The sequence below is a fragment of the Sinocyclocheilus anshuiensis genome, unplaced genomic scaffold (genome assembly GCF_001515605.1).
Source record: "Sinocyclocheilus anshuiensis isolate Anshui unplaced genomic scaffold, SAMN03320099.WGS_v1.1 scaffold272, whole genome shotgun sequence".
Lineage (NCBI taxonomy): Eukaryota > Metazoa > Chordata > Actinopteri > Cypriniformes > Cyprinidae > Sinocyclocheilus > Sinocyclocheilus anshuiensis.
The window spans coordinates 775282-800633 of NW_015554117.1; the positions used below are offsets into that span (position 1 = coordinate 775282).

General features: G+C 36.4%; 1 protein-coding gene and 2 pseudogenes across 1 annotated transcript; all 3 read right to left on the reverse strand.

The window, feature by feature from the left end:
- Positions 1-175: 175 nt before the first annotated feature.
- Positions 176-4218, reverse strand: LOC107669895 (tripartite motif-containing protein 16-like; annotated as a pseudogene).
- A 1289-nt stretch (positions 4219-5507) lies between these two features.
- On the reverse strand, positions 5508-8998 carry LOC107669857 (tripartite motif-containing protein 16-like; annotated as a pseudogene).
- A 3361-nt stretch (positions 8999-12359) lies between these two features.
- Positions 12360-24114, reverse strand: LOC107669882 (solute carrier family 25 member 36-A-like). Its single transcript, XM_016462312.1, has 7 exons — positions 23750-24114; positions 20129-20293; positions 17558-17635; positions 15769-15869; positions 14327-14393; positions 13930-14219; positions 12360-12817 (listed from the first exon to the last, which is right to left on the reverse strand). The coding sequence occupies exons 1-7, from the start codon at positions 23788-23790 to the stop codon at positions 12624-12626; spliced, it is 936 nt and encodes a 311-aa protein (XP_016317798.1). The 5' UTR covers positions 23791-24114; the 3' UTR covers positions 12360-12623.
- Between the last annotated feature and the right edge of the window lie 1238 nt (positions 24115-25352).

The window sequence follows — 25352 nt, forward strand, 5'->3', positions numbered from 1 at the left end:
GAGAGAAAATTAGATAAGTCAGCTGCTGTGGAGAAAACCGACAATATCACACAGATTCTTCAGACAAAATATTTCCTAAAACCGCTATTTTATAAATACAAATGTACGATTTCATTTGATATTTTATTTTATTTTAGTACACATTACAGTATAAATTAGACATTAAACCAAAGAAAAACAAATATAAAGATTAATATTTAAAGATTAAGATCATTTTAAAATTGTGCCTCTTCTTAAAGGTTTTACAGCTATTTCTCAGCTTGTTGCCAACACTATTGGATATTGTATTTATGAAATAGCAAAAGAATCAAGTCAACTCAGTTGTCCAAACTCTAAAGAAATCATTTATAAAGAAAGAAATTGCTAAATTAGCAGGTAACACACACACGCACACACAAAATGCGGCTACATTTAATAATAATACATGTGTGAAGTAAAATATAATTATTTTGTCAACAGCATAACCTGTAAACACAGTCTACTAGTTTCCACTACCAGTTTTTTACAAATTAACCCTGACACCTTGCTGGCTTAATGATTAACTGCATCATGGATTCAGACATTATTATTATAATGAGCTACAGAAATATTGCTGAAGATGAGCACTTTCAGATTACAGAAGACACAAAATCTTTATAACACCTGATTTTGGAACATCTGATAACGTACTATAGATTTATTTACTGATATCCAGTTTGACAGTCTCAAGTGTGTGTTGTGTATTTATTGTTGGTGTTCAAGAAATTTTATGTCTTTTGTTCAGCCAAACTACACATTTCAGGATTTCAGCAGCTGAATTTGAACCTTGAAAAATTATGTTTTTTTATGGTCTATCTGAGCTTTTCTCTGCTCTATGATCCTGACAGATGAACCTTTCCCAGTTAGAAATGCAGGGTAGAGGGGTTCAGTGAATGTGGTCTGGACTCTGTGTAGTAGAGTCATTGTGTCAGAGATCCTGTAGAAGCACAGAGTTCCTGCTCTGTGATCCAGATACACTCCTATTCTAGAGGAGCGGACAGCAGGTATATAGACTTCTTTATTATTATGTATGAAATGGGCATTCTGCTGATAGCGGGACAATCTCCATGATTTTTTGTTGGAGCCAAGTCTACAAGCATCACTTCTTCCTTTACGATCAATTCCTTTGTAACAAACTGCTACAGCCCAAATGTCCCCACAGCAATCAACCTCCCAGTAACAGCGACCGCACAAACCCTCTCTACACAAGATGTAATGAAACCCATCAAATCGCTCTGGATGATCAGGATATTGCTGGGCTTCATATAAACCCAATATTTTCCTGTTCTCTTCAGACAGTTTAAGTTCTTTGTGTGCAGTGTTTGGATCCATTTGAAGTTGACAGAAATCTGAGGAATAGGAATGGACATAAAACAGAAATATGAACTTTATTATTATTTTCTAAAATTCTCGTTTTGCTTTTTGATATTTACAAATTAATATGTGTGTTTGTGAAAAAAATAACTTGACTTACATTGCCAAAATGTATCTGGAGTCTTTGGCTCTGGAGTCTGTGCAACATGGACATTTGACACTGAGAAGACGAGAAGAAACACAATTGTACAGTCAATGTTTAGGTTTAATCCTACATAGTATGAATGCCACATTTTATATTCCAAGGAAAAGAAGAATTCAGACCTTCTCGAAAAATTCTGGCTGTTTGCTGTTGACAGACGTCCTCCAAAACCTCTCTGAATGCTGAGATTGAAATGTCTTTAAAAGACAGATGAGTGTGTTGAGAGAAGCTGGGAACGTCTTCATATGAGGGTAAAACACACACAGACTGACAGCTCTGAAATGAGAAAAATACATAGCTTGTAAAGCAATGGATACCTTTTGCTTCACATAAAGAGAGACAGAACAAACATGTATCCATGGTGATATGATGCCATATGGAGGGTTCTCACACACACATATGATCATAAAAAATATTTATTCACTTTTATTACCTTCAGACAGTGGATCTGATCATCAGTAATCAGAAGTTTCTCAATCGCAGAGGTTTCCCATGACTGAGGCAGATGTTCTCCTGAATGAATCTGGAGGCTTCGACTAGTTTGTGCTTCATAAACGCAGGAGATTGATAGTGAAGCTGCAGGTGAGTTTGACAGAAGGAGGCCAAGCACTGCAGACAGGACTTTACAGCTCTCTTCTTCTCTGTAGTGCAAACATCACACTCCACAGCAGCCGTTTGTAGAGACGTCTTCTGCAGCGTCTCCATCATCTCTGCTATCAGAGTGTTCTTCTTCAGTAGAGGTCTCTGACTGAAGCTCTCTCTGCATTGGGGACAGCGGTACGGCGGCTCCTGCTCCTTCTGGCCCCAGCAGTCAGTAATGCAGCTCATACAGTAACTGTGTCCACAGGGAATCGTCACCGGCTCCTTCAGCCGATCCAAACAGACTGAACAGATGAACTGATCCTCATACTGACTCGCTGCAGACTCGGCCATTTCTTTGCAGTCTTCTTAAAGATGAACAGATTCTCAGCCTCTATCCTGTAAAAAGGGCTGTTTTGTCAATAAAACATGTTATTTGTCATATATCTTTTGTCAGAATTCCAGTAAACAGCAATAGTAAAATGGATGGACAATCTATATGTACTCTGCCTAAAAAAAATACTTTATCTTTTACATTTTCTATATAGTTTTATTTCATTTTACTACATTTAGCTGATTTATTTCCATTCCAACCATACAATAGACAGGAGTGTAAAAGTTGAGAAAGTGAAAATATGGACACTCTATAAAGATTTGATCATTTTTAAGTCCAGGTACCTAACCAAGCATTTATTTGTGTGAAAAGTTTCCACAAATAATGGTAACAACCTTAATCGCTTTTTTTTTTTTAACTTTAAGAATAAATTCTGTTCTATGCTAATCAACAGCAGACATTTGCTGTCAATAAAACTTAGTTTGAATTTAGTCCAGAATAGTCGTGATCACCACAGAAATATGCAATTTTAATGAAACTATAGAGAATAAAAATATAGTTTTTGTAGTATAGCTTGTATAAAAATATTCCGTTTCAACAATACTTACGTTTTTTAACGAATACAGGGTACATGAATAGAAACGGGATTTCTTTTTAAAAGCAGACAACGTGACAAAGCCGTTACCATTGGGTCTTATCAAGTCCTTACCTACTTCAACAGACACACAACACTAATATTATCCGTTTTACAGCTTTGGCCCGAAGAACAGCTGCGTGGATCTATTGAGGTTGAAGCACCTGTGTTGTGGTAAATTAGGTTTTGTTTCTATTGAACTCAAATACTTCCTGGTTTTCTGTGCATAAACAAAATGGGTGTGTGCGCTGTGCCCCAAAGGAAAGAGCGAGAGAAATAATATCTACGAGAATATATAAAAATAGCCTAAATGTAATCTATTCAGAAATGTAATTATCCAATTCATAATTCAAAGCAAAAGCACTTAATAATAAAAACAATATAGCCTATGTCACCTTTTAAATCTATTAGTTACTATGGAGAAAAATGCTAAAAAGATGTGGTGATAATATAGCATAATGAGAGATTTACAATTTTTAAAATGCTGGTCATTGTTGTCTGGGAACACCAAAGTAAGTAAAGGATTTTTGGCACAGCAAAGCTGAAAGAATCAAAAACTCAAGATTTGTAACAATAGCAATACAAAGAGTTTATTACCCTAATGCAGATCTTCTCATTTTAAAATATCAATTAAAACATCTGTATGTCAATAGAATCCATAAAAGGAGGGAAAAGCTTTCATGAAAAAGGTCAGGCCTGCAAATGCACACTACCTCGTTTTGCCCCCTGTAGAGGACAGAGGAAGAGAAGAAAACAGAAAACCCACAGCAAGTACTTCCAAAAATGAGCAAAATGCTCTTAAAAACCTTTAATTACCATTACAGTGCAAACCTTCTCATACACACAGCCACCAAGCACACAATACATCCTACTAAAGCCACAAAGCACACTGTAACACAAACAGTAGAGCAATACCAAGCAAATAACAAAAAACAAAGATACAATGCAAACAGTATTCAGTTCAGTACAGGATCTATACCTAAGATAAACCAAACAAAAGAAAACTTAAAAGCACTTAAAAGCAATACCCCTTTAAAAAGAAACAATACCTTAATTGCCAGCCACACAACCCACATTATAATATTATAAATAAAAAAAATAACACATACTTTAGCCAATGCACAACTGCAGTAACCCACAGCTTCCAAATCTCAGCACTCGGCAGGCCTACAAACTCCCACACTATAGGTGCAGAGGAAATACTACAAACAAAAGAAAAGAGATTGTGACTTTTAATCTCACAATTCTGACTTTTTTCTTGCAATTCTGACTTTATATCTCGCAGTTCTGAGAAAAAAAAAGTTTGAATTGTGTGATTGTGTGCGTTTACCTTTTTTATTTTATATTCCATGGCAGGAAAAAAAACTGAATTGCAAGATGTAAACTCAGAATTCAGAGAAAAAAAGTCAGAATTGCGAGATTAAACAAAGAATTGCAAGAAATAAATTACATTTTTTATTTATTTAATCTTGTGGTAGTAAGGGCCGCCCATACGAATATTATCCACGTCAGTAAGAAAAATTTGGGTTACAGATCACTTGCAACTTATACCCAGTCCGTCTCAAAGAATGTCATTAAACCTATGGTAAAATATGTAATTTTTGACAGAAATTAAAACGAGGCTGGTAGGGATAGAAATACAGTGAGTCCAATTTTTGCACACTTTTTTTTTTTGCACAATTTTTGTGACAACATACTGATTGTTCAGCTGACAAAACGTCTTTCCAGAAAAAAAAAGAAAGAACAAAAAAAAACAGGTTTTGTTGCCATTGCTGTCATTGCTGGCCAGTCAACTCACGTTTAAAGGTGCTGTATGTACGTTTTTGACTCTACTAAAGCATAAAAATACCATAATATGTTTGCAGATATTTAAGAAACATGCTAAGTTAACATATTTGTTTATCTGAAAAACAATGCTACAGTCAGTTATTCTCCTTTGAAAATGTGCGTTCGGCCGGTATGTCTGTCTTTGTTTTGGTTTGGGAAACCCGTCCACTGCCAGTTTACCCAATTGTATTTCGGCACCCCGGGTTGCCAGGTGGCGGGAAACACAGCGTATTTCATTTCAGTCATGGAAGCTGGCAAACGAGAGTGTTGGTGTCGTCAATCTGGCAACCTGCGTGTGCGTCAAGCCTGAGGAGGAGGGACCGGGTGAAAAAAACCCTGTCCAATATTTTGAATTTGGACTGCAATACCTAGTTCAATCACTCGGTGTCAATCCTACATACAGCACATTTAATAAACCGCTCTTCCCACTACAAATCCCATATTAAAATTTTGTATCCCAAATGAAATAAATCTACAAGTCATTATCATAATGGACGCCCTTTTAATTTCTAAACTGATGGAATAAATCATACAATGTTGATTTTCAGATCATTAAGTCAAGATTAATGAGAGCAAAACCATTCAATAAATGTGTTGAGATGATTTATGGTAAAACTTTGTCATACATTGTTTTTATATTTGGCCTTTTTTAACTTCCCTCTGCTCTATGATCCTGACAGATGAACCCAACGCAGCAAAAAATGCAGGGTAGAGGGGTTCAGTGAATGTGGTCTGGACTCTGTGTAGTAGAGTCATTGTGTCAGAGATCCTGTAGAAGCACAGAGTTCCTGCTCTGTGATCCAGATACACTCCTATTCTAGAGGCAGCAGGGATACGGACCTGTGCTTTACCATGCATGAAACAGAAATTCTGTAGATAATAGCCCAATCTCCAGGATATTTTGTTCAAGCCAAGTTTACAGTCACCACTGTTTCCTTTACGACCAATTCCTTTGTAACAAACTGCTACAGCCCAGTTGTTCCCACTGCATTCAACCTCCCAGAAACAGCGACCGTACAAACCCTCTCTACACAAGATGTAGGGAAACTTATCATCAAATCGTTCTGGGTGATCAGGATATTGCTGGATTTTATCTGAACTTGAAGCTTTTCTGTTCTCTTCTGACAGTTTGAGGGTTTTGTTTGAAGTGTTTGGATCCAAGTTAAGTTGACAGAAATCTGAGGAGGAGGAATGAATAAAAAATACATTTGAACAAATTTGGTTTCAAAATGGTCACATGATGGTAACCGTTCATATCCACTGATGTTTATCAGTTAATGAGTGTTTGCCTTGAAGATCAACTTACACTGCAAAAAATCATTTTTGGTCTTTAGTTCTGGAGTCTTTGCAACATGGACATTTGACACTGAAGAGAGAAAACCAAACAAGTACATGGTTAATTTGTTGGTTAACTCCTACAGAGTATGAGTGACAATACAACATATTAAAAGATTGAGACCTTCTCGAGATATCCTGGCTGTTTGCTGTTGACAGACGTCCTCCAAAACCTCTCTGAATGCTGAGATTGAAATGTCTTTAAAAGACGGATGAGTGTGTTGAGAGAAGCTGGGAACGTCTTCATATGAGGGTAAAACACACACAGACTGACAGCTCTGAAATTAGACGAATAATTCAGACTTAATTAGTGAAACAAAATAGATTTTTTATAAAACACAAAACAAGCATGACACATTGGAGATTCATTTAATAGATTCTCAACATTTTTGCATCATTACCTTCAGACAGTGGAGCTGATCATCACTAGTCAGAAGTTTCTCAATCTCTGCTTGTCTTTTTCTGAGTTCTGTCAGCTCTTGATGCAGATGTTTGTGAAGTTTCTCTGCTCGATCTATCTCCGTCTTCTCCTGATCTCTGATCTGCTCTTTAATCTCAGAGCGTTTCTTCTCCAGAGAGCAGATGAGCTCAGTGAAGACCTTCTCAATGTTCTCCACGGCCTCTTGTGCTGAACTCTGTTGGACAGGAACAACAGCCTAAATACTGTATTTATGTGACCAATATCAATTAAATGTATTATTCCATTATCATAAATGAATCTTGCAAAATAAAAAGATGTTGCCTATTTATAGTGGATTAGTTTTAAAGGTGGGGTAAGCGATTTTTCAAAAACGCTTTAGAAAACTGATTTGGGCCGACTAGCAAAACAAACTTGTAGCCAATCAGCAGTAAGGGGCGTGTCTACACATGATGTGGAGGAGAGAGAGTTCAGTGCACAGGACGGACATTAGCAAGCCGAGCGACAGAAAGATAGAGATGGCGGATAAAAAACTTTTCTAAAAAAAGAAGGCTTAAGGCAAGAAGGCAAGAAGTAGGACCCGTGTAAATATCGGATCAGCTTTCCAGCGCTGGAGAGAACTCAAGGAGCGGAAGGCCTGTGATCGGATGCCGAGGTTGCTTTGTTTCTTCTCGATAGGTGAGTGTGTCTGCGCCGCAACAGCTAAAGTCTGTCTAGTACACTGGATGCGACAAAGCGACCGTTGAAAATCATTTGAAATTTGTGTCAATACATCATAAATAGAACGCAGCAGCAGTTTTCTGTCGGGCCGGTGTAACATTGGTTTTGCTTTGTTTCACAGAACTAATCGTTGCCTGGGTTGCGTATGTATGTGTGGGGCGGAGCTATCAAAATAGGGGCGAGACCCTTTTGGGGTAGGGCGTGTTTGTTTTGGTGATTTCAAATGTCAACATTGGCTACCAGAAATCACTTACCCCACCTTTAAAGTGATGTTTCTGAAAATAAATAAATAAAACAAAAAGGTGTTTTTGTGCACAAGAACAATTTCGATCTAGTTTTTTTTTTTCCTCCATGCATGCAAATTTCACTAAAGGTCGTCTGTAGGATTCTGTATTAATATGATGCATTGCATTTATTGTTTTATTCTCTTTTCTCCCCCATTTACTCACTTTAAAAGATTTCACAGCTTCACTGAGATCTTGCTGACCTCTCTCTCGCTCCTGGATCAGCTTTTGACACGCCACGTTTATCTCCTTTAACTCTTCCTGAGTATGTTAACATACAAAATCATTAAATAACAAAAGTAGAAATACACACCGTGCCAATCTCATCTTGTAATTGTTAAATATCAAGTAATATGATGTGTACTATTATCCTAGTAATTTAATTAATTAAAATAAATAACTATCAACTCAGGGAAAAAATGACAACTACCTGAAAATAGCATTCATTACCTTTTTACTAGTCCATTTTGAATCCACAGGTACCATATTGTGGTTTACATGACTGTCAATCATACACAAATAACAAATGTATCAATGGTCATCCTGACAGAAAATATCCAGAGGTTTTTTATGACTGAGGCAGATGTTCTCCTGAATGAATCTGGTGGCTTCGACTAGTTTGTGCTTCATAAACGCAGGAGATTGATAGTGAAGCTGCAGGTGAGTTTGACAGAAGGAGGCCAAGCACTGCAGACAGGACTTTACAGCTCTCTTCTTCTCTGTAGTGCAAACATCACACTCCACAGCAGCCGTTTGTAGAGACGTCTTCTGCAGCGTCTCCATCATCTCTGCTATCAGAGTGTTCTTCTTCAGTAGAATTGTCTTTCGAAGTTGTAAATAAAAATTAGCTTTTGGAACGTGTTTTACAAGAACATTGTATTTTTGACTTTATACCTCAAAATGTCACATTTTTTTCTCGGCAGCATGTAGCTAAAGTCGCAATAGCAATAGCCTTTTGTTACTCATAGCCCTTAGGCTGATATGATACACGGGGCAACGTTTTTTGAGCTATGCTGCTTGGGCACTTGAGAACCCTGTTGAAAAAAAACAGCATATGCTGGTTAGGTATGTTTTGACGCTGGGATGCTGGTCCTTTGCTGGTTTAACTGGTCCTTTGCTGGTTTAAGCTGGTCCTTTGCTGGTTTATGCTGGTCCTTTTGCTGGTTTATGCTGGTCCTTTGCCAGCACATGACCAGCATAAACCAGCATCAAAACATACCTAACCAGTATATGCTGTTTTTTTCAACAGGGAATGGGTAACAAATGTCTATCTGGATACTTTAGATCGGTCGTGGGCCCCGTGTCTCACCTGGTTGCTCGTTAACAGCAACATTGCTCAAAAAGGTTGCCTCGTGTATCATCAGCCGTATTATGGAAGCCCATTTCCGCCACTGAATAAAGATTTTTTAAAAAAGGTTGTTGCGACTTTTTATCTCACAATTATGACTTTTTTTTCACTGAATTGTGAGATATAAAATCGGAATTGCGAGTTATAAAGTCAGAATTGCGAGATATAAACTCACAATTCTGCCGTTTTTTTTCTCAGAATTGCTTGATATAAACACAGTTGCCAGATATAAAGACACAATTGCGTGATAAAAACTCGCAATTCTGTCTTTTTTCTCGCAATTGCGAGTTTGTATCACGCAATTATGAGGGTGAAAAACCGGTCAGAATTGTGAGATAAAAAGTCGCAATTACCTTTTTTATTTTTATTCAGTGGCAGAAACGGGCTTCCATAGGCCTTACAGTCAGGGTAGCGCCAAATGTAACTTTTTTTGACAGGAATGAAGGCTGTGAGGGACTGAAGTACAGTGCGTTCAGTGGATTGGACTGTTGTTCAAACATTCTCTATTTCTGCTGAAACAATTTCTGAAAAACACTTTCTGAGTTTCTGTAGACAAAAACTCCATACAAGTCTTGACAGGTGCGAGTCTTGAAAATTAATACGGTGCGTGCCATTGTAAGCCTATACCTCACTTCCTCGTTTTCATGGGTATTAAATTCAATATGGCACCTAAGCTGACTGAATGTCTATTTTGATGTCAGCCTATATCTGTGCGAAACTTGAGAAAAACAAACTCTTGAACTCAATGTTACTTGCTGATCCTTTGTAATAATTACCTGCTGCTTATTTTTACTAGCAATTTATGTGATTTTTTTTACACCGACTTTTTTTGTCAGTGTACAAAATTGCCTGACCTTTTGTGTAGTTATTTAAATAAAAGTACAAAAAACTCTAAAAGCTTTGTTGCCTAAAGGAACTGATAAGCACGTCTGTTTACATTTAAGCATTCTTTAACTGATTAGGACTTTTTTCAACACAGGCAAATCTAAAACAATTAGCTCCATATTTAATGAATTTCTTACCTGCTTGGACAATTAAACAAGTTGTTACCTCGCGTGCAGATCTCACCCAAACTACAGCAGTTTGGACCTGTGAATGCTGAACCACTCATGTAACGAGTTTAAAGTAAGTTTTGTGTCACTGGAATTCACACACACATTTCCTGATTTTCAATGTCAAACAAAATTCCTCAGTGCATGTGAGGAAGTAAAAATAAAGCAAAGAAGAACAGCAGTGTAAAGGAGGCCGTGTCTAACAACACAGTAAAAACACACCATTCAGAAATTTCTAACTTTTGTTCAGTGAGAGTCATCTCTAAGACAAAACCCCAAAATATACATGTCCTTCTTTGTTTTCTTAGATGCATTTATTTTCCATCTGCTGAATATCAATGTCATAATGAACAGTGACAACAGAGCAGGTCACACCAAACTGACTGTAAACAAAACCAAACACTGAAAGAAAAAAACTAAACAAAACACTGGACTTGTGACATACCATGAAGGCATAAAAGAGTGAGAGAACCAGATACAAAGCTGCATCATAAAGAAAAACATGAATTTTGACAATATTTGATGTTTTTCTGTCTGCAATGCAAAAAAAATCTTTATTTCGGTCTTGTTTTCCTTAAAAAAAAAAAACTAAAACATTCTTATAACAAGATCAATTTACTTGAAATTGAGAAACAAAAATATAAATATGATTAGAATATAAATACAGATAGATATAAAGACATTCTCAGTAAATATACACTGCAATTTTTTCTTAACAAAATAAAATGAAATTTGCCAATGAGTCAATCTAACAAAACAGATTTATACTTTAAGTTATAATGATGAAGTATTGATACATTGTAATCATTAAAATTACTTAATGTTAAAACTAGTTTAATTCAAGATATACTGTCTAAAAACGTCTTAATATCTAATGCAATTTTGCTTCTCAAGCAAACTGATCTTATCCAAAGGATTTCTTGGTATTTTTACTGCAAATCGACAAAAATGCTGTTTTCTTTTGCATACTCTTTTCTATGGCATTTAGCACAGCGGCCACAAACGCTCTTTGATTTTTTTGTGTGTTCAATGTGTGTTTTTGTGTGTTCAATGTGTGTTTTTGGGATGGGGTCAACAAAATGCCGACAAAAAAAAAAAACGTATTTTGTGTTACAGTGCAATGGCTTGCTTGCGTAATACTTGCTTTTCTTTCTTTTTCTTTTTTTAAATTTTAAATGATTATTTCATTATCATTATTCATTACCTTCTTTAATTAATAATTCTGCTGCTGAGTACATATATTTATAAAAGTTTTTTTGTGCCAACAACTTATTTTGGCTGCAATGATTGTTACATTCATGTGTTAAGGTTAAATAGGGGCTACAAACACACAATAACGGGAATAAACGGACAAATATGACACTCTGAGACTAGCACACAATCACCTGTACAGTGTTAAAACAACTAATCACACTCTTAGACATCTGTTTTTGCATACATGTGTGCACACAGTGTCAGTTATATGCATCAGATCTTTTTGCTTTTGCATTGCATGGTTCTAAGTGCAACCTGATTGGCTGTTCCCAGACAGGAAGTGAGCCTCAGATTGGATCCTCTCCAAATCCTTTCCAGCTCAAATCTCGAGAAAATCCAGTGAAGCTTTGATCGCCATCATAGCATCGCAATGATGCCGACAAACCCCTCAAACACCTGCCAACATAAGAACAGCTTCTCTGACAGAAATAACCTGCTGAATCCACATACAAGATCTATCTGACGTGAAGTGCTGTTTGAGATGTAAAAACGAACTCTGAGGAGGCTAAAGGTGAACTGACTGTCAAGGCTTTTTATGGCGCTTTTCCACTGCATGGTACGGCACGGTACGGCTCGGTACGGTTCACTTTTGGGGGGTTTTCCACTGGGTACAGTACCTGGTACCTGGTACTTTTTTTAGTACCACTTCGGTTGGGGTTCCAAGCGAACCGTACCGTTACCAAAACGTGACGTGTAAACTCTGCTGATCACGGATTGGCCGGAGAGAATCGTCACTACCTGCGTCACTGAACTTGCAACACAAACACAAAAGAACCGCTAGATTTAAATCAGCACAGCCAGCGAAGGATCGAATGCAACTGTTTTGAGCGAGCACACCTTTTTTTAACAACCAAAAAGTGGCTGTTCCCCCTGTTGAGGAAGTACAGACGTTGCTCTCGTTGATAGCAGAGGAGCGGATCCAGTGAGAGCTTGATGGGGCGACGCGGAATGAAAAAGTTTTTTAGGAGTCGTGGTAGTAGAGGCGGCGCAACTATAATGACATGTGAATAATCCCGCCCACTCTAAAGCAATACTAAACTGCAGTGGAAACGCAAACCGAGCCGAACCGAGCCGTGCCGTACCACGCAGTGGAAAAGCGCCATTAGAAGCAGCATCATTTTAAGCAACATTAAAAGACAGAAAGTTAAGGAAAACCAAGAAACGAGAACATTGCTTTCTAGACACAACCTTTTTAGTCATTTTCCTTTTTCTCCTAACACCTTCCTCTCAGAAGACACTCCCAAATTGTGAATGAAACCACAGAACTCTTCGTCCATGAATACTGAGGCACCTCAGGTCAAAGTTTAGTCATCAAGCAGGTAGACGACGAACTCGTAGGTGCACATCATGATGGCTGTATTGGGGATCTGTCTGACCAGATGTGTGGTGAGTCCTCGGTAAAGAGCTCGATAGCTTTCCTCTCTAATCACCAGGCTGAGACTCTGGAAGAACGAGCGGTACTTGGTACCTTCTTCCCTTAGCCGTGTGCGGATAACCTCTGCAGAACCAAACAGAAAAACAAATATGCTCAGAATTGGTTACAATCTATTCATAGTGAACTTGAAACCCAAAATGATACTGTTTGTCTCCCTTTTTATTTTTTATATACCATTCAAACATTTAAGGTTAGAAAGATTTTTTTAATGTTTTTTTAAAAGAAGTCTCTTATGCTCACCAAGGCTGCATTTATTTCATTACAAATGTTATTGAAAATAAAATGTTATTGCAATTTAAAAGAACTGTTCCCAATCAATAGAATATTGCCATAACTTTTACTACCTTCTGATCACACTGCAAAAAAAAAAAAAAATTTTTTTTATGTATTCTTCCTTAGTATTTTTGTCTTATTTTCCAGTTCACACGTCTTAAGATTCTTAAATCAAGATATAGTTACTTGAGAAGCAAAACTTGCTTTCTGTGAAATTGATCAAACTGAAGTTACGAAGCTACGAGAATACTTTTTGAGCGCAAAAGAAAAAAAAACCGACATTATTCAACAATTCGTCTCCGCAGCATCACCTTAGCGCCATTTTGGAGAATATCCACTGAACGTAAACTGCGTATACTGTTTTGTGTCAGCTGTGTCACGCGGATACGGTGTTTTCGTTCAAATCAAAGCGTAAATGACGTAAACAACGTATCCACGTTGCACAGCTGACACCGAGTATACGCAGTTTACGTTCAGTGGATACTCTCCAAAATGGCGCTAGGGAGGAGACGAATTGTTGAATAAAGTCGTTTTTTTTTTTTTTCTCGTAGCTTCGTAAAATTACGGTTGAACCCCTGATATCACATGGACTATTGTACCGATCTACTTACAATGTTTCTGGGCCTTGATCGTGGTAGTACCCTTGCTGTCTATAGGAGGGTCAGAGAGCTCTCAGAATTCATCAAAAATATCTTAATTTGTGTTCCGAAGATGAACGGGGGTCTTACGGGTTTGGAACAACATGATTTTTGGGTGAACTATCCCTTTAATACATCCTTGCTGAATAAAAGTATTAAAATCTTTTGAACCGTAGTGTATGTAATATTATGGAAGTAAAATAGGTTGTGAATGATGTTTTATATTGACTTCTAGATGCTCTGATGGTAAATGCACATGCTCACCGTGTGGATAGGCTATAGATGTGGCGCAGGTCTTGGAAGTGGCGGCTGCCAGCATCATGCCCACAAAGTCCGACGCGTCCTTGGCTGTGTCCTCGGCCCCATCCATGTGCGTTGCTGCTTTGGCCTCTAAAAGACGTCGTTTTATGCTTTCATAGATCACAAAGTGAATCACAGTCTCTGAGATGCCCGCATAAGAAGCAGACATGCCGCGGTAAAACCCACGTAGACCATCCGTCTGATACACGTGCCGCACACACTCAAACGCATTCATGCGACGCTCCCCGCGTTTCCTGTGCAGTCAAATACAAAACTTAGTCTGGAATTATGAATAATAAGCACTAGGTCATGTTAAAATTATAATCTACTTGTATAATGCCACATATCTGTTTGCATTTACCTGGCGTCCAATTGTAGACGTGTCTTAATTAACCAAATTGGGTTGGTTGCTGTTATAGCCGTGAACCCTGATTGAAGTAGAAGAGGAAAGATTAAGATTTAAATTTACTAAAGAGAAATGAGCGCAAACTTTCACACACTAACAGATATTTAGCAAAATTAGCTACTTTCATATACTAACTTTTTTATAACACACTACTATTCAAAAGTTTGAGGTCGGTAAGATTTTTTATTTTATTTTTTTTATTTTTTGAAAAATGAATACTTTTGTTCAACAAGGATGCATTAAATTGACAGTAAAGACCTTTGCATTGTTACTAAAGATTTCCATTTCAAATAAATGCTGTTCTTTTGAACTTTTTATTCATCAATGAATCATGAAAAAAATATATCATGGTTTCCTTTCCACAAAAATATGAAGCATATGTTTTCGACACTGGTATTAATAAGAAATATTCCTTGAGCAGCATATTAGAATGATTTGAAAGATCATGTGATTTTAAAATATATTAAAATAGAAAACATTTTAAATTGTAATCATTTCAAAATATCACTGTTTTTACTGTATTTTTGATCAAATAAATGCAGTCTTAGTAAACATAATAGACTTCTTTCAAAAACACTAATAAATCTAATCTTATCAACCTCAAACTTTTAAACACTTTTGAATATTTCGGTTTTACATAAAGGGCCGTCCTGAGAGCAAGCATGTAACTATTAAACAACAGCAGGCAGTGCAATAATTTTTTAGTAAAATCATCCAAATTCATTTTGATAAAATAGTTGTTGTTGGAAATTACATTTAGGTTTAAAATTAACCATATTTATTTGCAATTTGTGTTCTTGTTTTTCTTTATTGTCATTCAAAACTTGATTCAAAGTGTCCTGCTGCTTTAAAACTGGACTAAACATTTGTTTTTGTTTACATCTTTGCACAGTGTGAGCATAGTTTATATATATATATTTTTTTTTATAGCACTGAATTTGCACATTGTTTGGAGGAAAACATTGCAGCTCAGAGTTACAGCCCTAGTTTTCAACCAATACTGCACTCCTCACATGATTTTCTTCTGAAGTTGAATGACTTTCTGTCTATCATCTTCATAAACAATGAAAAAGCAGCTTAAAGGTGTAACAAAACTCTAGCATAGTGCGAGCGTTAATCTAAATCCTCCTTGGCAAAAGTCCAGGTGACAGGAGACCCACACACGCACACACATACATTCTCTTCTGGCCGTGTGCCAGATCTTTATTGAGTGCTTGAGCGCTGTGATATTTATTAGCCTGTTACTCAGAGATACAGAATGGAACAAAAGGAAAAAGTTGCAATTCCAATCTGCTGGACAAATCGACACATGCAATTAAGCAGTAAACGGTTTATATTTTATGATCCCATCAAAACCGAGGAAATAGGATGTAGTTGGATTGCATGCTCAAAGTTACCTGCAATCCCAGCAGACGTCATGTGCACCTGCATGGAGTCTGGCTCAAACACACAGTTCAGTCTCTCCTTTGAGCTGGAATAGGCGGCGAAGTAGATGGCCCTGAAAACACAGCAGGACACATGAGTAACAACACACAATGCTATTACACCCTACTGAACTACAACAGATTAACCAGATAAACCAGCTGAACACCACCTTGGCCAAGCTTGGAGACTTACTAAACCATTTACCAGTTATCTGATTAATCTGATTACATCATCTTGGCCAGGTTTGGAGACTTTCTAAACCAGCCAAGACAAGCAAATCACCAATTAGGCTGGCTTATGTTCTTTTCAGGAGGAAAATTGGTCATTGGCTGGTCCAAGTCATTTATTATCTGCAACAAGCTAACCTCATACTAGTTTAAGGTGGGTTTTGAAACAAGCTGGTTGGAGGTGACCAGCTAATTTCTATCTTAGACCAGCTAAAAACTATCTACCAAGTTCCAAACACAACTAACAAAGATAATGATTTTTCAAGTGAATAAATGCAATTCTGCCAAATCTTATAGTGCAGCATCATTTTTACAGAATTGTTCACATTCATAAATTTATATTTGGTTTTCATAGCCTTGATTTATTTATTTTTTTTTTCAATAAAATACAGAAATGATCTGATTAACATCATATCGGCGAGACTGGAAGACTTACTAAACCGAGCAAACCATTTAGGCTGGTTTAATATGTTCTTTGCAGCAGGAAAACTGGTCATTAGCTGGTCCATGTAGGTCATTATCTGCAACAAACTAACATACTAGTTCAAGGTGGGTTTTGAAACAAGCTGGTTGGTGACCAGCTAGTTTCCAGCTAAGACCAGCCAGAAACCATCTACCATGTTCTAAACACAACTAGTAAATCTTAGCCAGGCTGGGAGACTGACTAAACCATTTAGGCTGGTTTAAGATGCTCTTTTCAGCAGGTAAGCTGGACACGAAGACCAAGATGGACATTATCTGCAACAAATCAACCTCATACTAGTTTAAGGTGGATTTTTGAACAAGCTGGCTCCTCAACTAATCAAAGACCAGCTCATTTCCAGCTCAGACCAGCTAGAAACTATCTACCATGTTCCAAACACAAATACCAAAGCTAAGCTAGATTTTTCCAAATAATAAATGCAAAGCTGCCAAATACAACATAATTTTGCTCCCCACCTTCTGAAACGCCCATTGGGTGACTATGATGCCTACGTAGGCAGCTCACAAGGACAGCATGTTCCTCACAAACCCTCGCATGTAACCGCAAATGTTTGCACATGTAGTATCCTGAAGCTCTTAACCAATGGACTGATGGAACTAAAACTCTATATGTACTTTTCAAGTCTTAAAGGGACAGTTCAACCAAAACTGTGGCACACAAAAGAAGATATTTCTCAAAATATCTATTCAGTTCTAAAGTTGAGAGTAAGTCATACGGGATTTGAACAACATGTAGGTCATTAAATAATGACAGAAGTTTCATTTTTGGGCGAACTATCTTTTTAATTGGGGGCTCAGATTACCCCAAATTTGCACCCTGCATGGCTGATGTCTGACCTGTAAAATAACCCTAAACTGAATGCTGTTTTTTCCAAGCTCTGTAAATTTGCAGCTTTACCGGTTGAGCAGGGATTGCATCAGTCACACTGCAGTCAGACTCACATCACTTCAGCACACACAACTCAGGACTACACGCTCTTACTGTAAATGCTTGCTGAGATAAAGGCGTTTTGATCTGCCTGTTTAACTGTATGAATGGACAAACACTCACCGTGAAGGAGCCACTCCAATTAGATTGGGCCCCAGGCCCCGAAATAAAGAACGAGGGCCTTCCTTCTCAAGAATTAATCTGAGAAAGACAGAGAGAGAAACATATCAACAGAAGTGCATGGCAAACGTACCAAAATGACACTTTTGTTCTGAATGGCTTTGTGAACATTATAAACACAGTCTGGAGTTGGTAAAACATGTAATGTTGTTCCTGGGAAATATTTGGGGGATATGTCTTATATTTCACTCCAAAATTTTATTGAGCATGAAAATGAATTCTAATGTAAGAACATTGAAGATTTTTTCATTGTGACTTCATATTCATAACAATTAAGCAATTCAAGCAAATTGGTATTTAACCAAATTCTCATGCAAAAATAATAACAATAACATTGCTTGTTGAACTATATTTATAGATAAAATGGGGGCTTAATTGTCATGAAAATTACACCAAATAAAACTTAGCGGCCCTATAAGCAGGCCACAATTTGATTATGAAAACATTTATATATTCTTTTTTTTTTTTAATCTATGTAAAGATGTTGGAACAATATTTTGCTATATAAATGAGCCGATTTGTTTTGGAGTGAAATATAACCCAAACATTTCTTTGTGAGAATCACCAAAATATTTTTTAATCTTTCGATCAGCCAATAAGACACACCTCTGAAGAACGTGTTCAAACAAAGAAATTCCTCAAAGACACACGGAAAACATTTCTCTTGTGTTAGGTGTGAGAGCTTATTGGCATCACACACATACAGTATAAAAGAAAGTCATAAAGAGAAGCTAAAGAAAGATTAAATCAAATGAATGATGTTATTTATATTCCATCTTGAACTTCATTAAATACAATCTTAATACTCCATTTATTCTTTAACCCCAGTGGTTCGCAACTGGCAGGTTCCGACAGAAAAATGGGCCACATAAGGTCATGGACATCAGGCAAGAAAACAATGCTAGATGGAAATAACAAAAAGCAACTACCCATGTAATTGGGTGTAATTTGGCATAATTGTTATTAAACTTATCAACTTTTAAAAAGAAGGCAAAAACACTTCCCATACCTTTTGTTGTTGACGACAAAGTACATGCGTCCAATCAAAGTCTACAATACTAAGATGCAATTTCAGGTGTCAAAAAGGCAAAATAGACAGATGCCAACATGGACAGGTTGTGTAACAAGCCATAAACCGTGAAGGAGTGTATATGATGTCAGAGTCAGTGTTCGAACTATACCGTGGACTTTGGGGGAGCCCACTTGTTTTTTTTTTTGCACGTCAAAATAACACATTGTCGATATTTTTTGAGACCCCCCAAAATTTCACAAATCACGTTTTCAGGGGAGCCCATGTCTTATTAAGGGGAGCCGAGCTCCCCCTAGCTCCCCCGTAGTTCGCACCCTGGTCAAAGTCATTTACTAACCGTATTAAATTAATAAACGAGACCAAAGTCGATCTAAATGTCTTTGTGTTTAGTATTTTGGTACCTTTCTGTGATGTATAACCCGAGTTAAACTATGAGGACAAGGGGCCCGTTTTGAGAGCCAGTGATTCAGACACACACACACACACACACACTCATCAACCAAGAGCCAAGCACCAGGACGCCGTGTTTTATTGTGAGGGCAGTGATTGGTTGGGTGAGGGGGAGTGGAAACCACTGTGAACAGTCTCTTTATAAAGAAAACAGAAAGAAAGAGGCAAAGAGAGGGCATTATAGACTTTATGCAGTATGCGCTGTATTAAAGGGATAGTTCACCCAAAAATGAAAATTTGATGTTTATCTGCTTACCCCCAGGGCATCCTGGATGCCCTGGGGGTAAGCAGATAAACATCAAATTTTCATTTTTGGGTGAACTATCCCTTTAACACTGAACTTCTGCTTTGGTAATGTATATATTTATATATTATATATGCGGAACCACCTGGAATCAAAATTCTTATGTTGCAAACCAACGTTCCTTATTTAGTCTCGTCTTCTGACTTTATTTAGTCACATTTGGTGGTGTACTAAAGAAATATGACCACATTTTTGGAAAGAGTCGACAGAAAGGGGGCGTTTCCTCTGGCAGGGAAGATGGACACTTGGTTTTAGGCCCACAAACCATAGAGCAAATGTTTACGAAACCCTGAGCTCATGCAACGCAGACTCAACATCCTCACAATGCAGATGTAACATTCGCACTGTTCCAGTACGGGGTGTTGCCTGTATCCAGAACTAAAGCCAACATGTTAAATTAGATGAGTAAATATTCTTGTCTATATTAAAATCATAAATATAGAGTTTACATATATCTAAAAATAAATATATATAATATCAAATTGATGTATAACATATAATTATTATATAAATATATTAATTGAATAATATATTTATGTACCTCAGTATTGTACCACAGTATGGTACTTCATTGTAATTCAAAGAATGTCATGATTTTACCATGGTTAATGTCCAAAAAACATGGAAATAGCATGGTACTTTTTTGTTAGTGTACTTACAGAATAAAAGAAGGCAATGTGTATGCATGCACTGCACAAAATGTAAAGAGGTCTAACTTGTTTAAACGTACCTGAGGCAGTGAAGGGGCCCCGGAGGGGCCACACGTGCCACACTGGCTCCATTAACTGTGCTCAGATGCACCTCAGAGATGCAGAGCGTTATTGAGGAAGACTGAAGCCTCGTCTTCACCACCTCTAACGGACAGGTCAGGATCGCACCCACCGTGCCTCCACATCTGAGAGAAACAGAGAAAAGGCAGACAGTGAAATTGATTAAAAGAAATTATGTTGAAAATATGGTCAAATTCTGTCAATAGCGGTCAAAAGTTTGACCTCACAATGTAGGGCATTCATCCCATGACTTCTTATCTGAAAGCCACGAGACTTCAGTCGAGCATCACAACACAGATGATAGAATTTCAACTCTAATGTGAAAGGTGAGTTGCCGTTAATCGGCTCCAACACTTGCACTCGTGCCGCGAGATGTGGGTCAGCAAACACAGTAACCCAAACCACCCCTCACCTGCCAAAAACAACCTGATATCAGTGTCTTCCAATGGAAAAACGGCATCTGAAATGTGAGGTGTGATACATGTGATACAAATTTAAAGCTACAGAAATGTTGTTGAGGAACAGCTTATTAGACAAAGATAATAAATCAAAAAAAGGTGTCATTTACTGCATGTAAAAAAAAAAAGTACCATATAGCAATACCATGGTACTTTTGATTGTTATTTTCATATATGAAAACACTAAGATAAAATGAAATGCAATACTGTGCAGTTACTAATATGGGACATAAAGATGGGATATCATGTAGACAGAGAGTTCAAGAGAGTGCCAGTCAATAGTTCTATTTTAAACTGCGCTGGTTTATCAGAGGACAGATATTTAGAGCACAGGCTACAATCACTATGAGTACTGAATATCAATGCCAGGCATGATGATTCCCTCATGCCACTTCAGGAAAACACACTACAGATCATTCCAGAAAACTATGACTGTCACTTATAAAAACACATTCTTGCTGTTACAGTATTACTAAAGAATAAATATTTAAACCTTCCATTTTATTTTTACGTCTAGAAATATTTTTTAAAGAATAAGAGCACAAATATCCTGAGGTTTCTCTCTCTACATAGACTGTAATATAAACATCAGTGTGTCTGGATTCAAGGTCTCTTGGGACGGCAGTGCTAAATTATGCAACGTCATACTGCAAACCGCAATGCGTTCTTTATATTTAGGTTCGTTTGTGCTTGTTGATTTTCTGTCTGTTTCAGAATCAAGCTGAATGTCTATATATCAGTGATTCATTGAGTGAAGATTGTGTCATCAAGAGTCATTATCAGCCCTAAATGATTCTATAACAGCTGTCAGTTCCTGTGTTACATCAGATTTATTCTTCCTGGGAAACGCAAACTTATTGGATGTGTGGAGCAATCAGCCCTCCTTTATGTATGTACAGTATATATATATATATATATATATATATATATATATATATGTAAACATTTTATCAATGTAAACTATACTGCATCAAACATATACTCATCATCACGTGCACTGAAAAAAGATCTCATCATCACAGCTTTGATCGAGCTTCGAGTAGACTTTGGTATATTGTGTGTTATGGTAATGATCTTTTCAGTGTTTGGAGAAACATTTTTGACTTGGTAAACCCAACAAGTTAATTAGCACCTAATTAACGTCGATCTTATATAAATAAATAGGAATATATTGTCTCTGAATTCAAATTCAGAATTTTTGTAATGACAATTAATAAAGCTACTCTAAGAAAAACTAAAAGCTGAATTGATCTTCAAACTCTCAATCGGTCACCCTGCCGGATCAGCTGACGCTTCTCGTGTCCATCATAACCAAACAAAAACTCAATTGTTCTCTAAAATGGTTGGTGTGATGGTAACGGCAATAGCATGGGGTACAGGTTTGTTTGTTTTTTAATTTAAATAAATAAATAAAAACACATACACATGCCAAATAAACTGAAAATATGGTCATAACAAAATTGCTAATATTCCCTTATTTTAACACATAAAACTCAAAAGGAAAGTTAAGAAGCCTTGGCAAAACAACAACCTCCAGTAAATGTAACCTTTCAAAACGTTCAAACATGAGAAAATGTTATCTAATACAAAACATACAAAAAAAACAAACAAAAAACACACACACAACAAAATTATTTTATATATTTAATATGAAAAATGTATAATCTAAAAGCTAAAAATAATAGTTGCTGTGTGTGTATATATATATATATATATAAAGTTTGGGATCAGTAAGATTTTTATTGTGTTTTAGAGAGCTAATTAACCATTTAACTGTCACTCACATTTTTGAACATAGACGTGAAAGTGCACGATCCAAACTTAAATTTGTATAATTCATGAACGAAAACATTTTGTAACATGATACTGATGTACCATTTTCATGGTAATGCGATGTTTGATTTTAAAATGGGTTTCAAAGGATGAATTTTGAGATTTAAAGTTTTCAATTGATATATAATTTCTGATGATTTCTAAAGTGTGATAGAGAAAAAGGCAACAAAGAAGACTTTTTTTGACAAAGGTCAGAACTCCTGTTATGATTTAGATTTTTGAGGTGCACTCTTGTCATAAATTAATCTATTACTTTTCCTACATAGATATTTTACCAATGTTTTTGTAAAATATTATTTAGGAGTCTTAGACCTTTCCAACGATATATAGTTTGTCATGATTAGATTAGGATTTAATTGTAATATAGTGAAGTAAACTTAGGCGTCCCACAGAGGGGACGGGTGACAGTTAAAGGGTTAAAGAGCTAATTTAAAGGCTATTTCTGTAATTTAAAACTGAATTTTCAGCATCATTACTCCAGTCTTCAGTGTTACATGATCCTTTAGAAATCATTCTAATATGCTGATTTATTAACCATGTTGGAAACAGTTGTGCTGCTTAATAAACGTAAAAAAGAACAGCATTTATTCAAAATAGAAATCTTTTCTATCCATTTAAGTGTTTATCATCACTTTTTATTAATTTAACACATCCTTGCTGAATAAAAGCACTAATTTCTTTAAAAAAAAAAAAAAAAAAAAAAATTACTGACCCCAAACTTTGAACGGTAGTATATATTGTTAAACGACTTCTATTTTGAATAAAATAATCCTTAAAAAGTATCACAGGTTCCAAAAAAATATTAAGCAGCAAAACTGTTTCCAACATGGTTAATAAATCAGCATTTAAGAATGATTTCTGAAGGATCATGTGACACTGAAGACTGGAGTAATGATGCTGAAAATTCAGCTTTGATCACAGAAATAAATTACATTTTTAAGTATATTAAAATATAAAACCATTATTTTAAATTGCAATAATATTTCAGATTATTACTGTTTTTTCTGTATTTTTTATCAAATAAATGCAGCCTTGATGAGCAGAAGACTTCTTTAAAAAAAAATCTTACTGATCTCAAAGCTTTTGAACGGCAGTGTGTGTGTGTGTGTGTATATATATATATATATATATTTATAAAAAGTAAACAGTGTAAAAAATCATTTATAATAAATAAAATGAACTATTATTACTATTATTGATAGTAGTAGTTCTAGACTCTAGCTGTTTTAAGTATTAAACGATATGTAAGTTAGTTTGTTTATGTAATCTTGAAGAGTAAAGCTGTCTCACCCTCCAGCAAACAGATGCACCAGTGTGTCTCTCTGGCTCATCTCGGCTCATTCTCTCCGGGACTGGAGATGCACCGGACTGGGCAGCAGTGTCCGTGTCAGTGTGGCTCATGCGGGTCACTACCAGCCACTTTAGGCAACCTCAAAGCATTTCTGCGCGGCTTCGCCTCCAACAAACCCCCGCTGATCGGTCCACGGGCGTCGCTTCTTCAATAGTTGGTCTGAAAGTGAGTCTGCGGTGAAAATGTGACTGCATATCACTGATCTGGGTCAAAATCCATTTGGCAGGTCAGAGCAGGGGGTTCAAAACGAGCACGCTTGCCCCGCACGCAGCTCACCTTCTTCGTGTTCACTCTCCCACTCACATTCCGCGACGCAAACGCGCTCACGGTTCACTCTGGCGATGGACCAATCAGAGAGCGCAAAACAAAAGCGTCTATTGGTCGACTTTCAGTTGACGTCACTAGAGCCCGCCTCTATCAAGCGCCTTTCACGTGATCTGTGCTCTTTCACATACTAATTAGTCGTGGGTTACATATATGATCAAACTAAAATAAAAAATGACAAACTTTGCCAGAAATAACTAAACTATATATTCTGTGCCTAGTACACCGAAAAAGTACTTTGAAATAATTCTCCCTCAGAAATTGCTAATAAATTTCTCAAATGTTTACAAAGAAACGCATTGAATTAAACATGAAAATTTGAAATCGCATTTTCTTGTAAAACTTACTCCAATAATCTTTTTATTCCCAACTTCTTATAACTAACCTCTGCACTCTTTGGTCCCAGACAGTGTTTCTTTTTCTTTTTTCTTAATTTTTTTTTTTTTTATAATTATTATTTTGATTTTATTTATTTTTTTTCCTGGAGGATGTAGCATTTGTCAGGTCTCTTTTTATAGATACAGTTAGAGATATTTATTTTATTATTTAGATTTTTTATTTTCTAAATAAAGGGCTTATTTGGCAGGGATTATTTTGAGTTAATTTTTTTGTCATTGTGATTTTTAGACCTTTTTGTTTCTTTTGGCATCTGTGAATGGGAGGAGAAAAAAAATGATGTTCAAAATGGAAAACCTTAAGCTGTACTTTGACAGCAAACAAAAACTTTGTGCACAAAACACACTCTTTTATTGACACTATATGTTTTCCAAAACAAACTCTTTACCTGGGCAGCTTACTGAAAATTTACCATAAATCATAACATACAAGTTTCTTTTGTCTGACTGTGGAATTTCTTTAATTAAAAAAATAGTAAATATATAAAATATATATATAAAAAAATTGTATAAAGGCATATAAAGCAGAATTATTGGGACTATTTTGGGACTATTGGGAATTACCTGGACGTTGTAGATCATTATTTTATTAACATGATCAGTAAACTCTTTGCACATGTCTTCAACCTGAGCAAAAAGACAAAACTTGTAAAACTGTTCCTAATCAAATTGTTACAAAAGTATACAATCTAACAATTATCAGATTTGCAAAATGCGATTAACAAGCTTCAAACATTCAACGAAAATAATCAGCTGTAGTTAACAGAGACATTTGCAGTTACTGTTTCTGTGTTTTCAAGAGAGATGAAGACAGCTTATCTCT